The following is an 18,929-nucleotide window of genomic DNA, read 5'->3' on the forward strand; positions in this document are numbered from 1 at the left end:
GTTGGTTTTTTAGCTCTGAGCACTTTATCACTGCTAACCAGTGATAAAGTGCATATGTTCTCTGTGTAAATTGTAATGTTGAATGGTTTATCCATGATTGGCATATTTGATTTACTAGTAAGTCCCTAGTAAGGTGCACTAGAGGTGCCAGGGCTTGTAAATCAAATGCTACTAGTGGGCCTGCAGCACTGGTTGTGCCACCCACACAAGTAGCTCTATAATCAAGTCTCAAACCTGCCACTGCAGTGTCTGTGTGTGCAGTTTTAACTGTAAATTCGACTTGGCAAGTGTACCCACTTGCCAGGCCTAAACCTTCCCTGTTCTTACATGTCAGACACCCCTAAGGGAGGCGCTAGGTAGCCCCAAGGGCAGGGTGCAGTGTATGGTTAAGGTAGGACATATAGTAATGTGGTTTATATGTCCTGACAGTGAAATATTGTTAAATTCGTTTTTCACTGTTGCAAGGCCTGTCTCTCTCATAGGATAATATGGGGCTACCTTTAAATATGATTAAAGCGTAGATTCCCCTAGAGAGTAGATGGACATGTGGAGTTTGGGGTCCCTGAACTCACAATTTAAAAATACATCTTTTAGTAAAGTTGATTTTGAGATTGTGCGTTTGAAAATGCCACTTTTAGAAAGTGAGCATTTTCTTGCTTAAACCATTCTGTGACTCTGCCTTGTTTGTGGATTCCCTGTCTGGGTCAGTTTGACAGTTGGGTTGTTTTTCATCTCACACTAGACAGTGACACAAAGGGGCCTGGGGTGTAACCTGCATTTCCTGATTAGCCATCTCTGCTAAGAGGGAGGGGTGGAGTGGTCACTCTCATCTGAAAGGACTGTGCCTGCCTCTGACAATGCCGTCTCCAACCCCCTGGTGTGTGTCTGAGGCCTTGCCTGGGCAAGGCAGGATTTCACAAGTAGGTGTGAGTCCCCTTTGAATAAAGGTGACTTCAAAGACTAAAATGGGTATAAGAAGGGCACCCATTTCTACAGACTTTAGAAACACTTCTGGAACCAAGAGGAACCTCTGCCTGGAGAAGAGCTGATAGCTGAGGAAGAAGTGCTGCCCTGTCTGTGACTGTGCTTTGTGGAGCTTTCCTGCAGTGCTGCTTCTGCCAGAGTAAGAGGGCAAAGACTGGACTTTGTGTGCTTTCCATCTTGTGAAGAAATCTCCAAGGGCTTGATTTAGAGCTTGCCTCCTGTTGTTTGAAGTCTCAGGGACAGCAAAGACTTCTCTCTGCCAGCACCTGGAGTCTCTGGAGAGACTCCTGCTCTGACAAGTGGTGCCCTATCCAGTCCCTGGGCCCTTGAAAGGAAAGCTGGTGGAAATCCAAGGAAATCGACTTCGGACGACTCCGGCCCGACGCCGCTGCTCAATCTGGTAACGCCACCTGCACCCGACGCCGTGACCTTCGCTGGAACGCGACGCGCTTTGCAGGCCCGACACCGCAGCAGCCCCGCTGAAGTGCGCGACTCCGTGGAAGTCGCCGCGCCACGTCATGACCGACGCCGCTCGAAGTGCACGGATTCAACGTTTCGCACAAATGCCGCAATTCCCGACTTCGCGCATCGGCTTGTTTTCACTCTTCACCAAAGGTACTGTACTTGGGGGTCTACGCGACTCCGTGTCCGGCGCCGCTGGTGTCGGCTTCTTGGGAATGACTCCGTCACGACGCCGTGTTAACATCTCATCGAAGCATTTTTGTTTCTAAGCGCTATTTTTGAGTTTAATCTTTAAAAATTCATAACTTGACTTGTGTATGTCGGATTTTTGTCGTTTTGGTCTTGTTTTGTTTAGATAAATATTTCCTATTTTTCTAAACCGGTGTTGTCATTTTGTAGTGTTTTCATTAAGTTGCTGTGTGTGTTGGTACAAATACTTTACACCTAGCGCTCTGAGGTTAAGCCTACTGCTCTGCCAAGCTACCAAGGGGGTAAGCAGGGGTTAGCTGAGGGTGATTCTCTTTTACCCTGACTAGAGTGAGGGTCCTTGCTTGAACAGTGGGTAACCTGACTGTCAACCAAAGACCCCATTTCTAACATTGGTGATCAGCGGTTGGGAATTGGACTTGTATTTGTACTTGACATACAGTGATTAAGTGTACACTACTGTTTGAGTTCAGACCACTACGTGACCACATACTACTTGGTTGGTGATCTTTCGCTTTTTCTCTTAAGGACTCCTTTTTGTTCTACTTCCATGATTTTGCTGATCCCTTGACGGATTCCTTTTACTTCATTGGGAACTTATTTTCTGCCTTTGGAACTTTGCACTTGTGACCATCATGTCTCAATCTGGAGATGCAACAGCTGGAGCTGTGTTTGAAACAGAGAAACTGAAGGAGTACTCAGTTGCTCAATTGAAACAGTTCCTTAAAGATCTTGACTGTCCCACTGAGAGCTCCACCAGGGAGGGGGAGCTGCAAAAGGCACAGAGGGCCTGGGAGACAGTCAAGGAGGCTGGAGGGCACACAGAGGAGGAGAATATGGGTGGGGAAGTGCAGAGGATACACAGTGGTGTAGTGGAGGTACCTGTTACGCCTGGGGGGAGGGTCCCCTGGAGGGTTAGCAGGGTGTCATCCAAGGGTCTGACTCCTGAAGAGTTACAGGACAGACAGGCAGAGAGGGCTCGCTGGTTGAAGTTCAAGGAGTTGAGGATGCAAAGGGAGAAGGAGTTGGAAGAAAGGAGGAGGGACTTAGAGATCAAAAAGAGGATTTGGGCTTGTGAGCTCAAAATGAAGGACCTGGAAGTCATAAGGGCTGAGTCCAGCTGGAAAGGTGGCAGCAACAATTTTATATCCAGTGCTGCTGAAGAAGTGCACATGCCCAGAGATGTGGTGCCCTACTTGAGGGAGGGAGTTAGCACACGCCAGGAGGTTCAGGGGTATGAGGTAGCTCCAGTGATGCACAGGGTCCCTGAGGTGGATTGGGGAACTGGCATGGGGAGTCATATTCCTACTGGTGGGACACTCTACTGACTCTAGGTGAGAGTGACAGGGAGAGGGGTTCCCCCCAGGTAGAAGTCCTGGTTATGGAGTGTGAAGACATCCCAGAAGAGTGTGGGTTGAGTGTCTGGGACAGTCAGGTACTGTCTCACCAGTCTCAGGAGGGTGATGTGGGGTGCTTTTTCAAAGAAGAGTCACTGGATGGTTGGGTGAAGGGTACTTTGGTTAATTCATGTGAGGGGCTGAGTGATGTAATTGCTGGAGAGCATATGTCTAGTCCTTATTTTCCAGAGCTACGACAACACCAGGTGGAGTGTGAGTTCTCTGACCCCAGGGAGCTTACAATGGAGGCAGACTTCTGGGTGAGTACCAGAGAGTCTGAAGAGGCATTTGGGGGTGCTCCTGAGAGGAGTGGTCTAGGTAGTTCCCAACAGGTGAGGTAGGGAAGGATTGTAGTGTCCCAGGTAGGTCCCAGTGTAGTGGGATGGGTGAGGGACCCCATGTCCAGTCTCAGAGGAGAGGGAATGGGGATGGGTTGAGGCCCAAGGTGCCCGAGATCCGGTCCCAGGTCCTGAAGGGATCCATGAGGGAACACCAGGAGGGGAGCCTAGCCTGTACCATAGGGCCATCTGTTGAGGGAGACCCCACAGTGTCAGGAGAACTTGGGGGGGCGGCTGTAGCCAGCGTCCCACCAGTTCAGGTGTCTGGCAGTACCACTCCTAGTGAGGGGGTGCAGAAGACCAGACAGAGGGTTGAGAAGGGGTTGCTGACCCCAGTGGAGAACCTGGAGGGTCAGGGTCAGCTCTGAGAGCAGAGCCCCCCAGGAATGACCTTGGTGAGACCATTTCTGAGTTGGGGGGAATCCAGACTCTGTCAGATGGGCAGAGGTCAGGAGACCTGCACCAGACAGACTCTTGTGTGGCCCTCGGGGACGGTGTGTCCCTTAAAGGGGGTAAGTGTGCCCCCCTGGAAGTCCTGGTGTGCCAGGCAATGGTTCAACCGCAGGGTGGTGACTCTGGGTTGAATGATCAGGTTCAGGGGGTAAACTCTGACCTGATGGGGGGTAGGAGTGCTCCCAAGAAAGTCCTGGTGCGCCAGGCAGTGGTTCAACCGCAGGGTGGTGACTCTGGGTTGGAAGACCAGGTTCAGAGGGTAAACTCTGACCTGGTGGGGGGTAGGTATGCCTCCCAGAAAGTCCTGGGTTTCCAGGCGGTTGTCCAGTCTGTGGGTACAGACCCTGGACTGGAGGATCAGGTTCAGGGTGTCCCCCCCTGACCTGGAGGAAGGGGCTACTGCTAACAGTGCCCATCCCATGTTGTCTTCTGAGGGGGCCACTCCTAGTTGGGGGGTGCAGGACCCCAGAAGGGAGGGCAGGGGGAGGGAAGCCTCACCCCTGGTCCAACCTGAAGGTACAGACCCCAGGTTGGCGGACCAGTTGCAGGTTAACAGCCCTGCACTGGTGGAAGAATTGTGCAGGACTGCTTCTACAAGCACCCTGACAGTTATTGACTCTGGGGGTGCCGCTTCTGCAGGGAGGGTACAGAGCCCCAGAGGGGAGGACCAGGGTCAGGTTGTCATCCCTGACCTGGTGGAAGAGAGAGTGGTCAAAGGGTGCCAGGCACCTGGGGCTACTGCCCCCACTCTCCGCAGTCACAGTGGTTGGAGAGGCCTGAGGTCGGGCTCTCATCCCTGACAGTTGTCCGGGGCCACTGTGGCTTGCTGTCCTGGTGGACAGAGTTGCCCCTTGGGGGGGGGGGGGGTCGAGAGTCACACCCCGGGGGTGGAGTGGGCAACACCACTGTGTTGGCCCTGGTGGTACTATCTGCCCATTGGGATACATCTGTGAGCAAAGTAAAGTTAGGTGCTGCACAGATGGTGTCTGTAGATGTGGAGAAGGGTTCCCCATGGGTTAGCTTAGTGGGCCCTGAGAGTATGGACAGAGGGATCCAACTGGAGTCAGGAAGGCGTAGAACTGGAACATGTCCCTGCTGTTGTGGGCCTGGGTCCTTGTTCTATCGCCCCAATCAGGGAAGTACATCAAGGTATTGATTGTTCTCCCCTGGCTTTAGGCTGGTAGGGTGTCATGTTGGACTTTTTTGCTTATGCAGGGTCATCCCCAATCTTTTTGCCTCCTATTTTGTCTGACCTGTTGCTGTTGGTTTTTTAGCTCTGAGCACTTTACCACTGCTAACCAGTGATAAAGTGCGTATGTTCTCTGTGTAAATTGTAATGTTGATTGGTTTATCCATGATTGGCATATTTGATTTACTAGTATGTCCCTAGTAAGGTGCACTAGAGGTGCCAGGGCTTGTAAATCAAATGCTACTAGTGGGCCTGCAGCACTGGTTATGCCACCCACATAAGTAGCTCTGTAATCATGTCTCAAACCTGCCACTGCAGTGTCTGTGTGTGCAGTTTTACTTGTAAATTCGACTTGGCAAGTGTACCCACTTGCCAGGCCTAAACCTTCCCTGTTCTTACATGTCAGACACCCCTAAGGTAGGCCCTAGGTAGCCCCAAGGGCAGGGTGCAGTGTATGGTTAAGGTAGGACATATAGTAATGTGGTTTATATGTCCTGACAGTGAAATATTGTTAAATTCGTTTTTCACTGTTGCAAGGCCTGTCTCTCTCATAGGATAATATGGGGGCTACCTTTAAATATGATTAAAGCGTAGATTCCCCTAGAGAGTAGATGGACATGTGGAGTTTGGGGTCCCTGAACTCACAATTTAAAAATACATCTTTTAGTAAAGTTGATTTTGAAATTGTGCGTTTGAAAATGCCACTTTTAGAAAGTGAGCATTTTCTTGCTTAAACCATTCTGTGACTCTGCCTTGTTTGTGGATTCCCTGTCTGGGTCAGTTTGACAGTTGGGTTGTTTTTCATCTCACACTAGACAGTGACACAAAGGGGTGTGGGGTGTAACCTGCATTTCCTGATTAGCCAGCACTGCTAGGAGGGAGGGGTGGAGTGGTCACTCTCATCTGAAAGGACTGTGCCTGCCTCTGACAATGCCGGCTCCAACCCCCTGGTGTGTGTCTGAGGCCTTGCCTGGGCAAGGCAGGATTTCACAAGTAGGTGTGAGTCCCCTTTGAAGAAAGGTGACTTCAAAGACTAAAATGGGTATAAGAAGGGCACCCAAATCTACAGACTTTAGAAACACTTCTGGAACCAAGAGGAACCTCTGCCTGGAGAAGAGCTGATAGCTGAGGAAGAAGTGCTGCCCTGCCTGTGACTGTGCTTTGTGGAGCTTTCCTGCAGTGCTGCTTCTGCCAGTGTAAGAGGGCAAAGACTGGACTTTGTGTGCCTTCCATCTTGTGAAGAAATCTCCAAGGGCTTGATTTAGAGCTTGCCTCCTGTTGTTTGAAGTCTCAGGGACAGCAAATACTTCTCTCTGCCAGCACCTGGAGTCTCTGGAGAGACTCCTGCTCTGACAAGTGATGCCCTATCCAGTCCCTGGGCCTTGAAAGGAAAGCTGGTGGAAATCCAAGGAAATCGACTTCGGACGACTCTGGACCACCGCTGAATCCGGTATCGCCGACTGCACCCGACGCCGTGACCTTCGCTGGAAAGCGACGCGCTTCGCAGGCCTGACACTGCAGCAGCCCCGCTGAAGTCCGCGACTCCTTGGAAGTCGCCGCACCACGTCGTGACCGACGCCACTCGAAGTGCACAGATTCAACGTTTCGCACAGACGCCGCGATTCCCGACTTCGCGCATCGGCTTGTTTTCACTCTTCACCAAAGGTACTGTACTTGGGGGTCTACGCGACTCCGTGTCCGGCGCCGCTGGTGTCGGCTTGTTGGGAACGACTCCGTCACGACGCCATGTTAACATCTCATCGAAGCATTTTTGTTTCTAAGCGCTATTTTTGAGTTTAATCTTTAAAAATTCAGAACTTGACTTGTGTATGTCGGATTTTTGTCGTTTTGGTATTGTTTTGTTTAGATAAATATTTCCTATTTTTTTTAACCGGTGTTGTGTCATTTTGTAGTGTTTTCATTAAGTTACTGTGTGTGTTGGTACAAATACTTTACACCTAGCGCTCTGAGGTTAAGCCTATTTCTCTGCCAAGCTACCAAGGGGGTAAGCAGGGGTTAGCTGAGGGTGATTCTCTTTTACCCTGACTAGAGTGAGGGTCCTTGCTTGAACAGGGGTGAACCCGACTGTCAACCAAAGACCCCATTTCTAACACCCATGCATTGTGTGGATCAGTTTGATATGTGCAGCCTCAATCCTAGGATTAAAGACCTTGAGCACAGGCAGTTGAGGCATAAGTAGGGTGACTATCTGGGGATGTAAGATAGAAATGTGTGCAGTTCAGAGACCTCAGCAAAGGACCTATGTTGTTTTCTTGCACCTCTCCCCCCAGACTGTATCACACATGACTCTTATCGCCTGAGGGGGGCATGAGCAGTCCCATCAAGGGAAATGCAACACCTGTGAGGATGGGGATAGTTTCTACTGGCAGTGTGTCCATCTGTACTCCTGCAACTTGTTCAGTGAAAGGGGGAGCGAGAGAGACTACCTGTCCCCATCTCCCCCATGTCCTGTCCCAAAGCACCAACCGGCGAGGGGGGCAGGTAATCGGTACAAGGAGGAGGAATGGCGTGGAGGGCTGTAGTTGCTGCTTCCCAGCTGTCAGTGGCCACACCGGAATCACCGTATCCCTCTGAGCAGGCACCCCCCTCCGTGCTTCTCACACCGGCCACACGACTCCAGGGGCATAACTTCACAGGAGAGGTGCTACACACCCAATAAATGAATTTTCTGCTTTCAGTCAGGTATGGTAAGTAGTGTGCCGGATTTTACAAGGATTTTGTTTTTCATACATTCAGACAAAAAGGCAAACACACTCTCCCTCTCGTTTTTTAAAGTTGACAAAAATATTGGTAATTTTACAGAATATTGTGTTTTCTTTCACTTAGTACCCCTACCAATCGGAACTCCTCTCATTCCGCTGCCCCTGAGGCCCCTCTCCCATGCACCCAGATCGTCGTATAATGTATTTAAACATTATATGCCAGCCTAATTGTCGGAATATCTGAGGCTCACGCACCCCCCAATCTTACTGACCAAGCTATGCCCCTGAGAACTCATCGTCCATCTGCTGCACTGGTGGTGGGTCCTGTAGCCCACACAACCCGCCTAGAGTCCTCTGCCACTGTCTCCCATCCGTTAAAGGATGCGATGCCAGGGCCCATTGCTGGCAGTCTCTGGGATTGGTCTGGATCTTGGGCCTCCAGGCGGAGCCAAGTTTAAGGCACGTCTGCCATCTTGCTGTGACTGGCCACACCCCCAAGTACATAGTGCCACATAATGAGCAACTCTGAGGCCCTTTGTGAATTGTTACTCCCTACTGTGTAATTGACTAGACTGCTAATACAAAAATATTTACCCCCAATATGCCTCTGTCAAATATTACTCTCGGAATTCTGAAGCAAACTGAAATGGAACACACATCTTGGAAAAAAAAAATCATTCCACTTGACCGTTTTATCAGTGTCAAGGGAGGAAAAGTTGCTTACCGGTAAAATTATTTCCGTAGGCTGTCTCTTCTCTATACCTGTTGACACATTCCTATCTGATCTGGAAGATGCTGCAGTGTGTCCACAAGATGGCATAAGAGGCTGTTGTGGGTATTTAAGAGAATATTGGATGATAATTACCCTTTATAGTATAGGCCCAAGTGTGACAATGGCAATTAACAGCCATAAAAGTCCACCGCTGCAGGCAATAGGGTATTAGCACCCAGCCCTTACCCCTAGTGGTGTATTCAGCAGTGGGTGAGGGGTTGAACGGGTTGCAACACCGTAGCTGTAAATGTTTTATCAGAAGCTGCTCTCCTTAAGTTGCTTTGTGCCGCCCCCATCTTTTCCTTCACTTTCTCATTCAGAATGGGTGTATAGGGTAAGAAGCCAGAGCGTTTCTGAAGAGTTTGGGGAAGGCACCCATGGAATGCTCCCTTTTGCAGGTCTGGTACTGTAGCTATAGCCCACAGATGGAGTATTCTGATTGGCTGGCTAGATCAAAGGATTACAAAAAGGGCGCCAAATCTACTTAATGACCTAAAGCTAAATAAATGATTGAATTTAGGAATCCTTCAACCAGTCGTTTGGTGATGTGCTAGATGAGCAGATTACTAAGATTGACTGTTTTTAATTGTAAATGTTTAAAATCTGTATTTAAGGTACACAAAATTAATATTTCTTTGTCTTTTCCATTTTTAGGATTTCATGTTTTTCGAGCACAAGCAAGACAATAATTGACACTTGATAACTTGACATTTGGCATTGGCAGCTTTAGCTGGCAAATATAAATGATTGTTATACTTCTCAAAATGTTTTATATATATTTTAAATAAATGGGATGGTCAGCATATATATTTTTCATAAAGCAGAATCTTAACTGTATTATGCATAGATTTCACATCAGCTTTGTTACTGAACTGAATTGTAACTACTGTACATACGCCAATTGATTACGTTTGAAGGCAGAGCCGGAGCAGTGCTTCTTGTGCGCACTTCTATGTCAACACCGGCACTTGTTTTTAACAACTGTCTACCACATGGTGGCACTGTTTGTTTCGTTTCGGGCAGGACACTTAAGAAGAAAGTTTAAAATGTCAGTAATCTTTAAAATAACAATACATCTATCAGGCCGGCCATTCTTAAATGTTTGGTCACATGGAATAATCCAAACTCATGTTTAATGAAGTAGGATGGTTATTAGGGAACAGTAGCACTGGCATTTGGCAGAGCTGGGAGGTTACGCAAGTTGTAGTGGCCTGAAATAGGTTGGGACCTGGCATTTTTTCCAAATTAAGAACTCGGTGGCAGTGAGGTAGGGTAATGACGAGAAATAATTATCCTGACATTTTAATGGATCTGATGTTGGCAGATCATCTACAAGCTAGGATGTTATTTTTGTTTTTTGCACTGTATTTACTTCTGCACTCTACAGGACATAATTTGACTGCTATTGCTTCGACTGGGGCTGGCATGCTTTTTAAGTGCACTTTGCATTGAACAAAAGTTAGTCTTGTTTGAATGGACAACAAGAACATATTACAGTTTTGATGACAAATTAGGACACATTTTAAATATTGCATGTCAATTGTGTGTTTTAATCTTCAAGAGCTTCAGATACCACATAAATCCTGTACATTCACATGGGGCTACTCAGCAGTATGTACGTTATTGTTTCACTTGTAGATGAATATCCAGCAGGTTTAATGTGTGCCATCACAAAAAGTCCTATTCGTTTTTAATGATTGCCCTATAGGCACACTGGAAAATGTGTTTTTTTTTCTCTCAATTTCAATGTTTGTTTTTAAATATTGTGTTGCTTGAAATTTGTCTGATAGATAAAAGTAAAATTCGCATTAAGCAGACCTGCCTCCATGTAATTCAATAAATCACTTTTAACGCATTTTAGCCACTTCTGTACATACGTTGTCAATTTAGAAGTCTAAATATTGCACAATTGTGTGGATACCAGAGCAGGTTACTAGTAGCCTGTACTTGTAGGCATAAATGTACCAATCTGCAGTAGAAAACATCAATAATATAATTATAATATTGAAGGAAAATAAATAAATGTCGTACTTCTACCTCAGTAATGTCTTTTTGTGTTTTTGTTCTGTGGCGGTTGGCAACTCTAGCGAGTAGAGGGGTGAGCAAATGGGTTGTGTGTGGGTGCAGTTGTAAAATACTTTAAAAAAAAAGTTAAATAAAAGGAAAGTTAGTTACTGAGTTTATGCAGACACATCCTCCTCGCTCTTGTCCTCCTTCTCTTCTCCTCACGTGACCCCCAGGGCCGCAGCTAACTCACTTAACCAATCCTGGCACAGCTCTCATGCTGCTAACCTGCATGGGAGAAGTTCCTGGATTGGAGGAAGCGGGCTCTCTCAGCGCTCCCGAGGACACTGGAGTCCTATGCTTTCTCTCATTTATTGACCATTTTATTTTTTGTCTCTGAGCATTCTAGTGGGACGGCACTCCTCTTCTGTAATGGAGGAGCCGCCCCTGTTTTTATTGCCTTTTTATTAAAACGGTAGTTGAAGAATATTGAACAAGGAGGTGGCGAATATGCAGAGCTTTAAAAAAGGCAATAATCACATGACCATAAAATGCTAAACCAACATGGCCCTTGGTTATCTGTGAAATATGGGAGGTTCTACTGGGACTCTCACCAGTTTCCACAGGGAGACCTCATTATTTTGCGTTGCACCACTGAGCGGAACTTATAATTCTGCAGAAAAAAACAGCATGACAAATGCAAAAAGAAGGCAGGGCTGTGGGATCAAACAAGCAAAAAAAAGGTTAATGTATTTATTACACTAACACGTCTGACTGAAGGACGCTACATTGTCTGGATCCTAGGCCACTCATTCATATCCAAAGCAAAGCAGTGGGCTGAGGCAAGAAGTACTTGCCCTGAGCTACAGTTGCATAATGCAAAAGACGTATGGCTGGGCTGCCCAGGCATTAGTTCGGAACAGCTGCTACTGACTACACAAGACACACTTGGCAAAGGTGAACCCGATGCAGTAGTCGTACACCTCGGTGGGCTCGTCCTCACTTGTCTGGGTGGAAAGGACCTTTTAGGGGACATGGCATCAAGGCTCACTGCAGAAGCAAGGCTCGTGTGCCCAGCTGACTTTATATGGTCCAGAATCATAGTCAGGGCACAAGTTTAAGGGGCGGTGGAATGCTAGGAAAAAAATTAACATTTCCTTGCCCATACTCTGCAGGGCAAACTTGTGGGGCTTCGTTAGCCACGGGTTCATTAACTTAAGAACACCCCGAAATCATGTGGCTTATGGGGTGCATCTATCAGGATTTGGAATTGGCATTTTCGTACTCAAAGTAGTATAGGAGCTAGAAGAACTTGGTTTCTCATAGGTATGAGAAAAGGGGGAGTTGCCCACTGTTGTGGAACCAAGAGCTGCGTGGTGGAATAGACACACAGTCAGCCCATAGAAGCACAGTAGCCTAAGAGGAAGAGTCACTCTGATAGTGCCCTTGGGATGCCTAATAGCAGTGGCACAAGGGCTGCAAGCAATAACCGGTGAAGGGGTCAGCGGTGGGCAGACACAGCACTTGCAGCCAGGGCAAGGCCAGAAGGCACCCACAGGGACTTAGCAGCAAGGGAAGCCTATCCGCCAGCACACACTGAATCCCCCAGTAGGTCAGAACACGTAAAAGGCTGTGCAAATTAGTGGTTGACAAGCAGAAGGACTGGACTCAAAAACTTAGACACAAAAAGAATGTTGTAACATGGGGCATATAGACCACTTGTGCAATATTTTATGAACCATGTGTTCATGTTGTAATACACTGCTGCCTTTTGTAACCTCCAGTAACGTCTCCAGTGTGTTTTACATGGGAGAGGGGACGATAGTACACGGCCGAAAGTGGGACAGTCTTATCACACATCTTGGAGGGGTTAGCATGACAGGCCAACCTCCTCACAGTCACCAACCACTAGTTAAGAGGCTATAGAAGCAAGGTCTGAGCCACCCTTCCCATAGCCCGTACTCTAGGAGTCAGAATCACAGCAAGTGGAGTCCAGACCACCACTGTTACGGCCTCACAAGGGACAAGGGCCATCTAATACCCCAAGGGAGAACAAAACGAAGGGCACAGAGCTGCATTTCCCCACCCAACTCAATCACGCAAAAGGTCAAAAGAGGTTCCCCTTGTGCCTGGGACACGGAAGCCGGGATGTGTGCACCAGACACTGCACACTGATAACCTCACAGGAACAGCAAGGGAAAACATTCAGTGCAAGGGGCTCCAGGCTCGACACAGGTCATGCCCAAGAGAAGAAATAAAGTCTTAAGCCCACAAACAGGCTGTTACACAATACATCAAAGCAAATAGTTGCAGCATCCAGCGCTACTCCTAATAGCAAACAGTAGCACTGCTCCAAGTCATCGCCTTCCAACACTGCCAAAGAGAGAGAGCAAAAGAGAATCCGGATCGCAAAGCCTACAGAGCCACTCCAGCCATGAGCGGACCGCAGTGACTGGCCTCAGTGACACCCAGGTATGGTCTGACTAGCCAGAAGGTGAGACAGCTGCTGCATTGTGGCACCATCAGAGAGCCAGCTCCAGAGGAAGCATGCTGGAACTCTTTGCCCAAATGAGGATGAGAGGGGCCGAGCAGCAAAAGGGAGTTAAGTGCTCAGGCGCTGCTTCAGCATGACTGAGAGGTGGAAGCATCCCAGGAAGGCACCCAGATCACGAGGTGCAACCCATCAAGTGCCACCCACTAAAGAGACTGAAAAGCCCAGAGACATCACATTGTCTGAGACTGCAGATAGACACAGACCCAAGGAGAGGTCAAAAAAAAATGCCACACCAGAAGCTAGGCACAAGCACATAACACTGCAACTGTGGTCCAGGCGCTGGGACAACATCGTCTCACACCCTCAAGGCACATCATGTCACACACCATCACTCATACCTGATGTCAGCAATGCCTCAAAGCCTTCACCACCCAGAGTAAGAAGGCAGAACCACAGCTCCCTACTGCCCGCGGAAGATCCAGTAAGAGGGAAGACCCTAAAATAGGAGCTCCAAGAAGGTCCCTGAGGAGTGGTGTGACTCACACCGACCCAGAAAAGAAACGTGTCAAGCGGCTGGAAGAACCTTGAGGCCACAGACATCTAGCCCCCGAGTGGGAGCTCCAAGAAGGCTCCAGAAGAGGGAACACACAACACGTGGCTAGAAGCCACACATCACCTATGGAGACAAGGAGAACTGGATCAGCAATTAACCTGATCATCACCAAACTGGAACCCAACACTAGAGGCTGGTGGCTGGACTACTGTTCCCATGTGGAACAGGGTCAAGACTGATTTGCATATGGCTGGGTCCAAACTGGGGTGATGTGTCGAGCAAAATAACGATGGATTAAACCCAGATCTGTGACTGGGGGCGAGTGTTTAAAAAGTTTCAACACTCCATACATCATTTTATTTTGTTTGTGATGTTGGCTGGACTACAGAGACAGACACCACTTAGAGGTCCTATTGGCTAGCCATGAACAAGGTGCATGCTGCTTCACCCAGAAAGAGAAGAGACTCAAGCAACAAGAAACCTAAGCTGCATTATCGGAAAGAAGGTGCATGCTGAAGCACCAAGGACAAAGTAGAGAAGTAAGTGTGACCTGCCAGATGACATTGGGAAACCGGATGAGTGACCAAGCCAAGAAGGGGAGGAGATCAAGAGTGGCCAGACCTGAAAGGCACACCCGAGAAGATTCTGGCCATTGACAGAGCTCATCTTTGGAACGAAAAAGCAACTGAAGTGGAAGATGGCCTGGCAACAGCACCCCAGGAGTAAGCAACAAGCATGCGCAAACAGTCTCTTCCCCAAGCCCAGCCTGAGAACCAGGAGTAAGCCACAAGAATGGGCAAATCAAGGCGCAGCCCCACGCTTCCCTGTGTAGGCCTCCAGGCACAGTAACAGGCAGTTCAGCAATGCATAGCATCCAGGCTGAAGGGTGCAGATGCCTCCTCAAAGAAGAGACAAAGAAGAGACAAAAGCACCTGGGCACCATCACTCCAAATTGTCTACGTCGCAAGAAGGAATGCCCGTGACCATGAAGGCAAGTCTTCAGCACCTGTCATACATGTTCACCACATGGCTGGCAACTCCATCATGCCAGCCCCTGTCTAGTCTCATCACTTCCACCCATGGAGCACTTAACAACCAGGAGAATCCAACACAGTTGGCATACCTACAGGCAATAAGCTCCAATGATCACCTGAACAATCATGTATGTTGCCAGATGCTCGCTGATGTCTCTGCGCCAGCATTCTTGTCCTGAACCACTCAGGTTACATTTTGACTATGAGTGGTGATATCCTGGTGCAGTCAGCTTTATCAGTCAGGACGTCCACTGTTTTCCTGCTGATTAACTCTACAGAGTGATGGTCTATGTGGTATCCAGTTTGTTTTGTTTCCCCAGTTTATACTTGCTTGCCCTTTCTCTTGGATTTTGGAAGGAATGTAGTGCAGTGTCTGACACATCAGGCATGCTGTCCCTCCCTAGGGGCAGTACTAATAGTCATCCCACACCCATCCAGCACAGATATCACCAGTCAGGTGGCACTGCTAATAAAAGGGACCTGGCGCACGTGCCAGTTATGCACTCACTACTCGTGTCTGTATGGTTATTTTGATGAGCATGCAGTCTTGTGCACACTAATCTACAGCTGGATAGTCCTGGTTGGATTCAGCTCCACTTCAGGTGAGGGAGGGGGAGAAGAGTACCGTTATTGTGGGGGCAAGCCTTGGAAGACACTACCCGTTGTCAGACAGGATGGATCTTTTATTGGGTTTTAAAAAGGAGTAAAAAATATAAAAAATCCTATAAATGCCAAAGGACTATGGCGATGTTTCAGTAATATTGCATATTATTGAATCAATTTTTCATGTATTTATTTTTAGAATTGCCCTGCCGGTCAGTGGTGCTTCCATCTTTAGACTCGCTGGTAACTGCGTAACGTTTTGCAAGGCATCAGCGGTAGCTGTCCTACTCCCATGCTCCTCCATATACATGACCTAAGCTTGCAAACTCTGTTTTTATGTACTTTAAAATGCCAATACTCATTTTCAAATTGAATAACATCTATGGACAATAAATGTACGGGTACACTCTTTGGAGACAACTGATTTTAGTTTCAGTTGCTTGAAAGGTAGGATGGGTAAGGGAAATATTATTCTGCGGACATTTGATGACAAGTAAAATAATGTTGTATTGTTGAGGAGTATGTAATCCATGCTAGCGGGTGATCCTTATTCAGCAGTATCTCACCTGAGGGTGCCACTCTGCTCAATTTATAATCGGAGCATTTATCAGACAACTAAACAACGCCTCAGTGTCACATTAGATTGACAGTGTCTAAATGGTACCTGCAATGACCACATACTGCAGGGACTAGGGAGGTGGGGCAGCGTAGGATATAGTAGTCAAGTATTTTATTCGGAAGAAGTATAGCAGGGTATCATCTGTTCAAGCTTCTCTCACACGAGTGGAACAGATTAGGCCAAGAGTAGTCTAAGGGCTATTAGAACTATTCAGGTGGCTTGCAGAAGTATAGGTTGTGCCAGGGTGCCACCCGAGTGCGAGTCTTCTCACTAGCCAGGATCCCTTTAACAGAGGTCACCAGTGATGATCTTCCAGCGTCACTCAGGCCCGGGAATAGAGGTACCAATGCCACTGGAGCCTGCCTTTACTGAAGTGAGGACCTCCATGGGATTCCTTTGCCGCGTTCGCTCCTTACTTCAGACCTTATTCCAGAAGTGGGACCATATCATCCGCTTCCCTCAGCTGTGCAAATATTTATCCTACCGGTGGAAGCTTAGCAAGCAACTAGTTTGCAAAGTAGTGGCTTGCAAGACGTGGACACGTTCCTTAGAACGGACAAAATCACAAATCACCTCGTACCCTGGACAGACACTCAAACGACGGTACCTAAATATTCTCAGAAACACCTTTATAAACTGACAGAAACCCATCTACAGCAGAAGTCATTGAACCATTCCAGGAGACACCCTAAGCCTTAAATATAAACTGTCAAAGAGTACACAAATGTTGAAACACCTTTTAAAGATGTACACATAATGTTTCCAACAGCTTGTACACGCAAGTTATGGAAGACACACCATGCACCAACACAGACTCCCAAATATAGACACTTTAAACTTTACAGTTCGTCCACGAACACTGTCAAATATTTGAGAACATTGTCAAATGCACACCAGTAAACACGCATAAACAAAAACAGGCAATTGTTAAAAAAACAGCAAACGTAAATTGCGCCAGACACTCATCTAGAATTGTGCCCTTAGGAAGTAATATACCCAACAGGCACCCATAAACACCCTAAACTCTCTCTCCTACAAAAGTACAAACTCCAAGGCACATAACGGATGCCAAAACGGGCCATTAGACGCCTGTTCGTTTCTTCACAGGCCAGCACACACCCACAGCCGCCCTTAAAAGCAGCCAGGAAGTTCAAATGACCAAGCCTCCTATAAAATTGACCTGTGCCTCTAATGGCACAAATCGAGTGAGCCTGACCATCACTACAAATGATCACTTCACTCTTCCAGGCATCACCCCTTTCTTTTCACCATTCTCTCTATCCCTTCAGCATTCCATCACCCATCCTATCACGGTTTTATCCATCCCGTCTCTTATCTACCATTCATCTTTCAGTGTTCTGTAAACCCACCACCCACTTATGCTTCCATCCTTTCACACATCCACCTCTGGTCCATCCTTATGAATAACCATTCCATCCATATTTTAAACATCCATATGTTCGGCCACACATCATTTTACCTTTCTTTCCATTTATCCATTTGCCAAACCATCCTTACACCTGTCCACCCACCCATCTTTGGATAAAGCAAGGTTTTCCCTTCTATATATCCCTTGTTTCATGCGTTTATCCATCCATCCTTTCACACATTCGTTCTTTCATTCGTCTTATCACCATTCCATAACCCATCCTTTCTTTCAACCACCCAACATTTTATTTTTATCATTCATACTGCCTCCTGTCATTTCACAATTCCATCCATTGATCCTTTCATTGTTACACCCATCTCTTGATTTGCTAATCTTTCCTTCTTTTCACACTCTGTTCTTTTCACTATTGTTCCTTTGACCCTATTGTCCTTTTCATCCTTCCTTCTCTTCACCTATTCTTCCATCCTTTCATGTATCCTTTCACCCCCATATCTACCTTTCTTCTATGTCCTCTATTTTTCTTTAAAATTCTTGCTCCTGTGTCTCTTTCCAGTTGCTTCTTTTGATATCTTTTTTTAGCTTCAATCATTTCTCACTCTAGGACTCCTTCTCTAAGTGTGGCCATCTGGACGCCCTGGGGGTGGGGGTGGGGAACCCCTCGACTCGGTCATTCTTTTCCTTTATATCATGTTAAAAACTTTTGTAGGAATGTACCATCTTTCTTGGCACGTTACACCCAATTTCTGCGTGTTTGTCAGTGTGTTTTGCCTGTTTCACTGAGATCCTGCTAGCCAGGACCACAGTGCTCATAGTTTGTGGCCTATATTTGTTGTCAGTATGCTTGACTGTGTCAATGAAGTTCTGCTATCCAGAACTCCAGTGCAAATGCTCTCTCTACTTAGCATAGTTGTTGAAACAGTTTAGTGACTCCATATTCCAAATCTGATTGGCACACTGGACCCCCCTAATAAGCCCCTTGTATATGGTACCTAGGTTCCCAGGGAAACGGGGTTCCAGATGTTCCTTTTGGGCTGTAGCATTTCTTTTGCTACCCATAAGGAACTCATACAAACGTTTATTCAGGACTGCCACTGGATCCTGAGTGAAATAGTGCACACACTATTTCACAGCCGTTTTTCACTTCACTAAGTAACTTATAAGTCACCTATATGTCTAACCTTCATTACTGAAGGCTAAGTGCAAAGTTACTGTGTGTGGGGGCACCCTTGCACTAGCAAAGGTGCCCTCACGTTGTCCAGGGCCGATTCCCTGGACTTCGTGAGTGCAGGGACACCATTATAAGCGTGCAATACATATATGTCAATACATATATGTAGCTTCACAATGGTAACTCTGAATATGGCCATGTGAGGTGTCTAAGATCATGGAATTGACCCCTCAATCCAAATCTGGTATTGGGGGCCAATCCCATGCACCCTGGGGCCTCCACCATGGACCCCCAGTACTGCCATACAAGCTCTTTGAGGTTTCCACTGCAGCCCCAGCTGCTGCCACCTCACAGACGGGTTTCTGCCCTCCTGTGAATTTAGCAGCTCAACCCCATGAAGGCATAACAATGCATTTCCTTTAGGAGAGGGGCATTACACCCTCTCCCATTGGAAATAGGTGTTACAGGCATGGGAGGGGTATCCTCCCAGAACCTCTGGAAATGCTTTGAAGGGCACAAACATTGCCCTCCTTACACAA

General features: G+C 47.3%; 1 protein-coding gene across 2 annotated transcripts in view; it reads left to right on the forward strand.

Moving 5' to 3' along the window:
• Window positions 1-10,380, forward strand: part of LOC138265574 (phospholipid scramblase 1-like) — a 399,538-nt gene extending 389,158 nt beyond the window's left edge. The window contains exon 9 of one of the 2 annotated variants that reach the window (XM_069213400.1): window positions 9,180-10,380. In XM_069213400.1, coding sequence (XP_069069501.1) covers window positions 9,180-9,218 — 39 coding nt within the window. In that variant the 3' untranslated portion in view covers window positions 9,219-10,380. The remainder of the gene's footprint in view (window positions 1-9,179) is intronic. The other variant, XM_069213401.1, reaches the window with a different exon arrangement.
• The last annotated feature ends 8,549 nt before the right edge of the window (window positions 10,381-18,929 follow it).

Source organism: Pleurodeles waltl, chromosome 11 (genome assembly GCF_031143425.1).
Source record: "Pleurodeles waltl isolate 20211129_DDA chromosome 11, aPleWal1.hap1.20221129, whole genome shotgun sequence".
NCBI lineage: Eukaryota > Metazoa > Chordata > Amphibia > Caudata > Salamandridae > Pleurodeles > Pleurodeles waltl.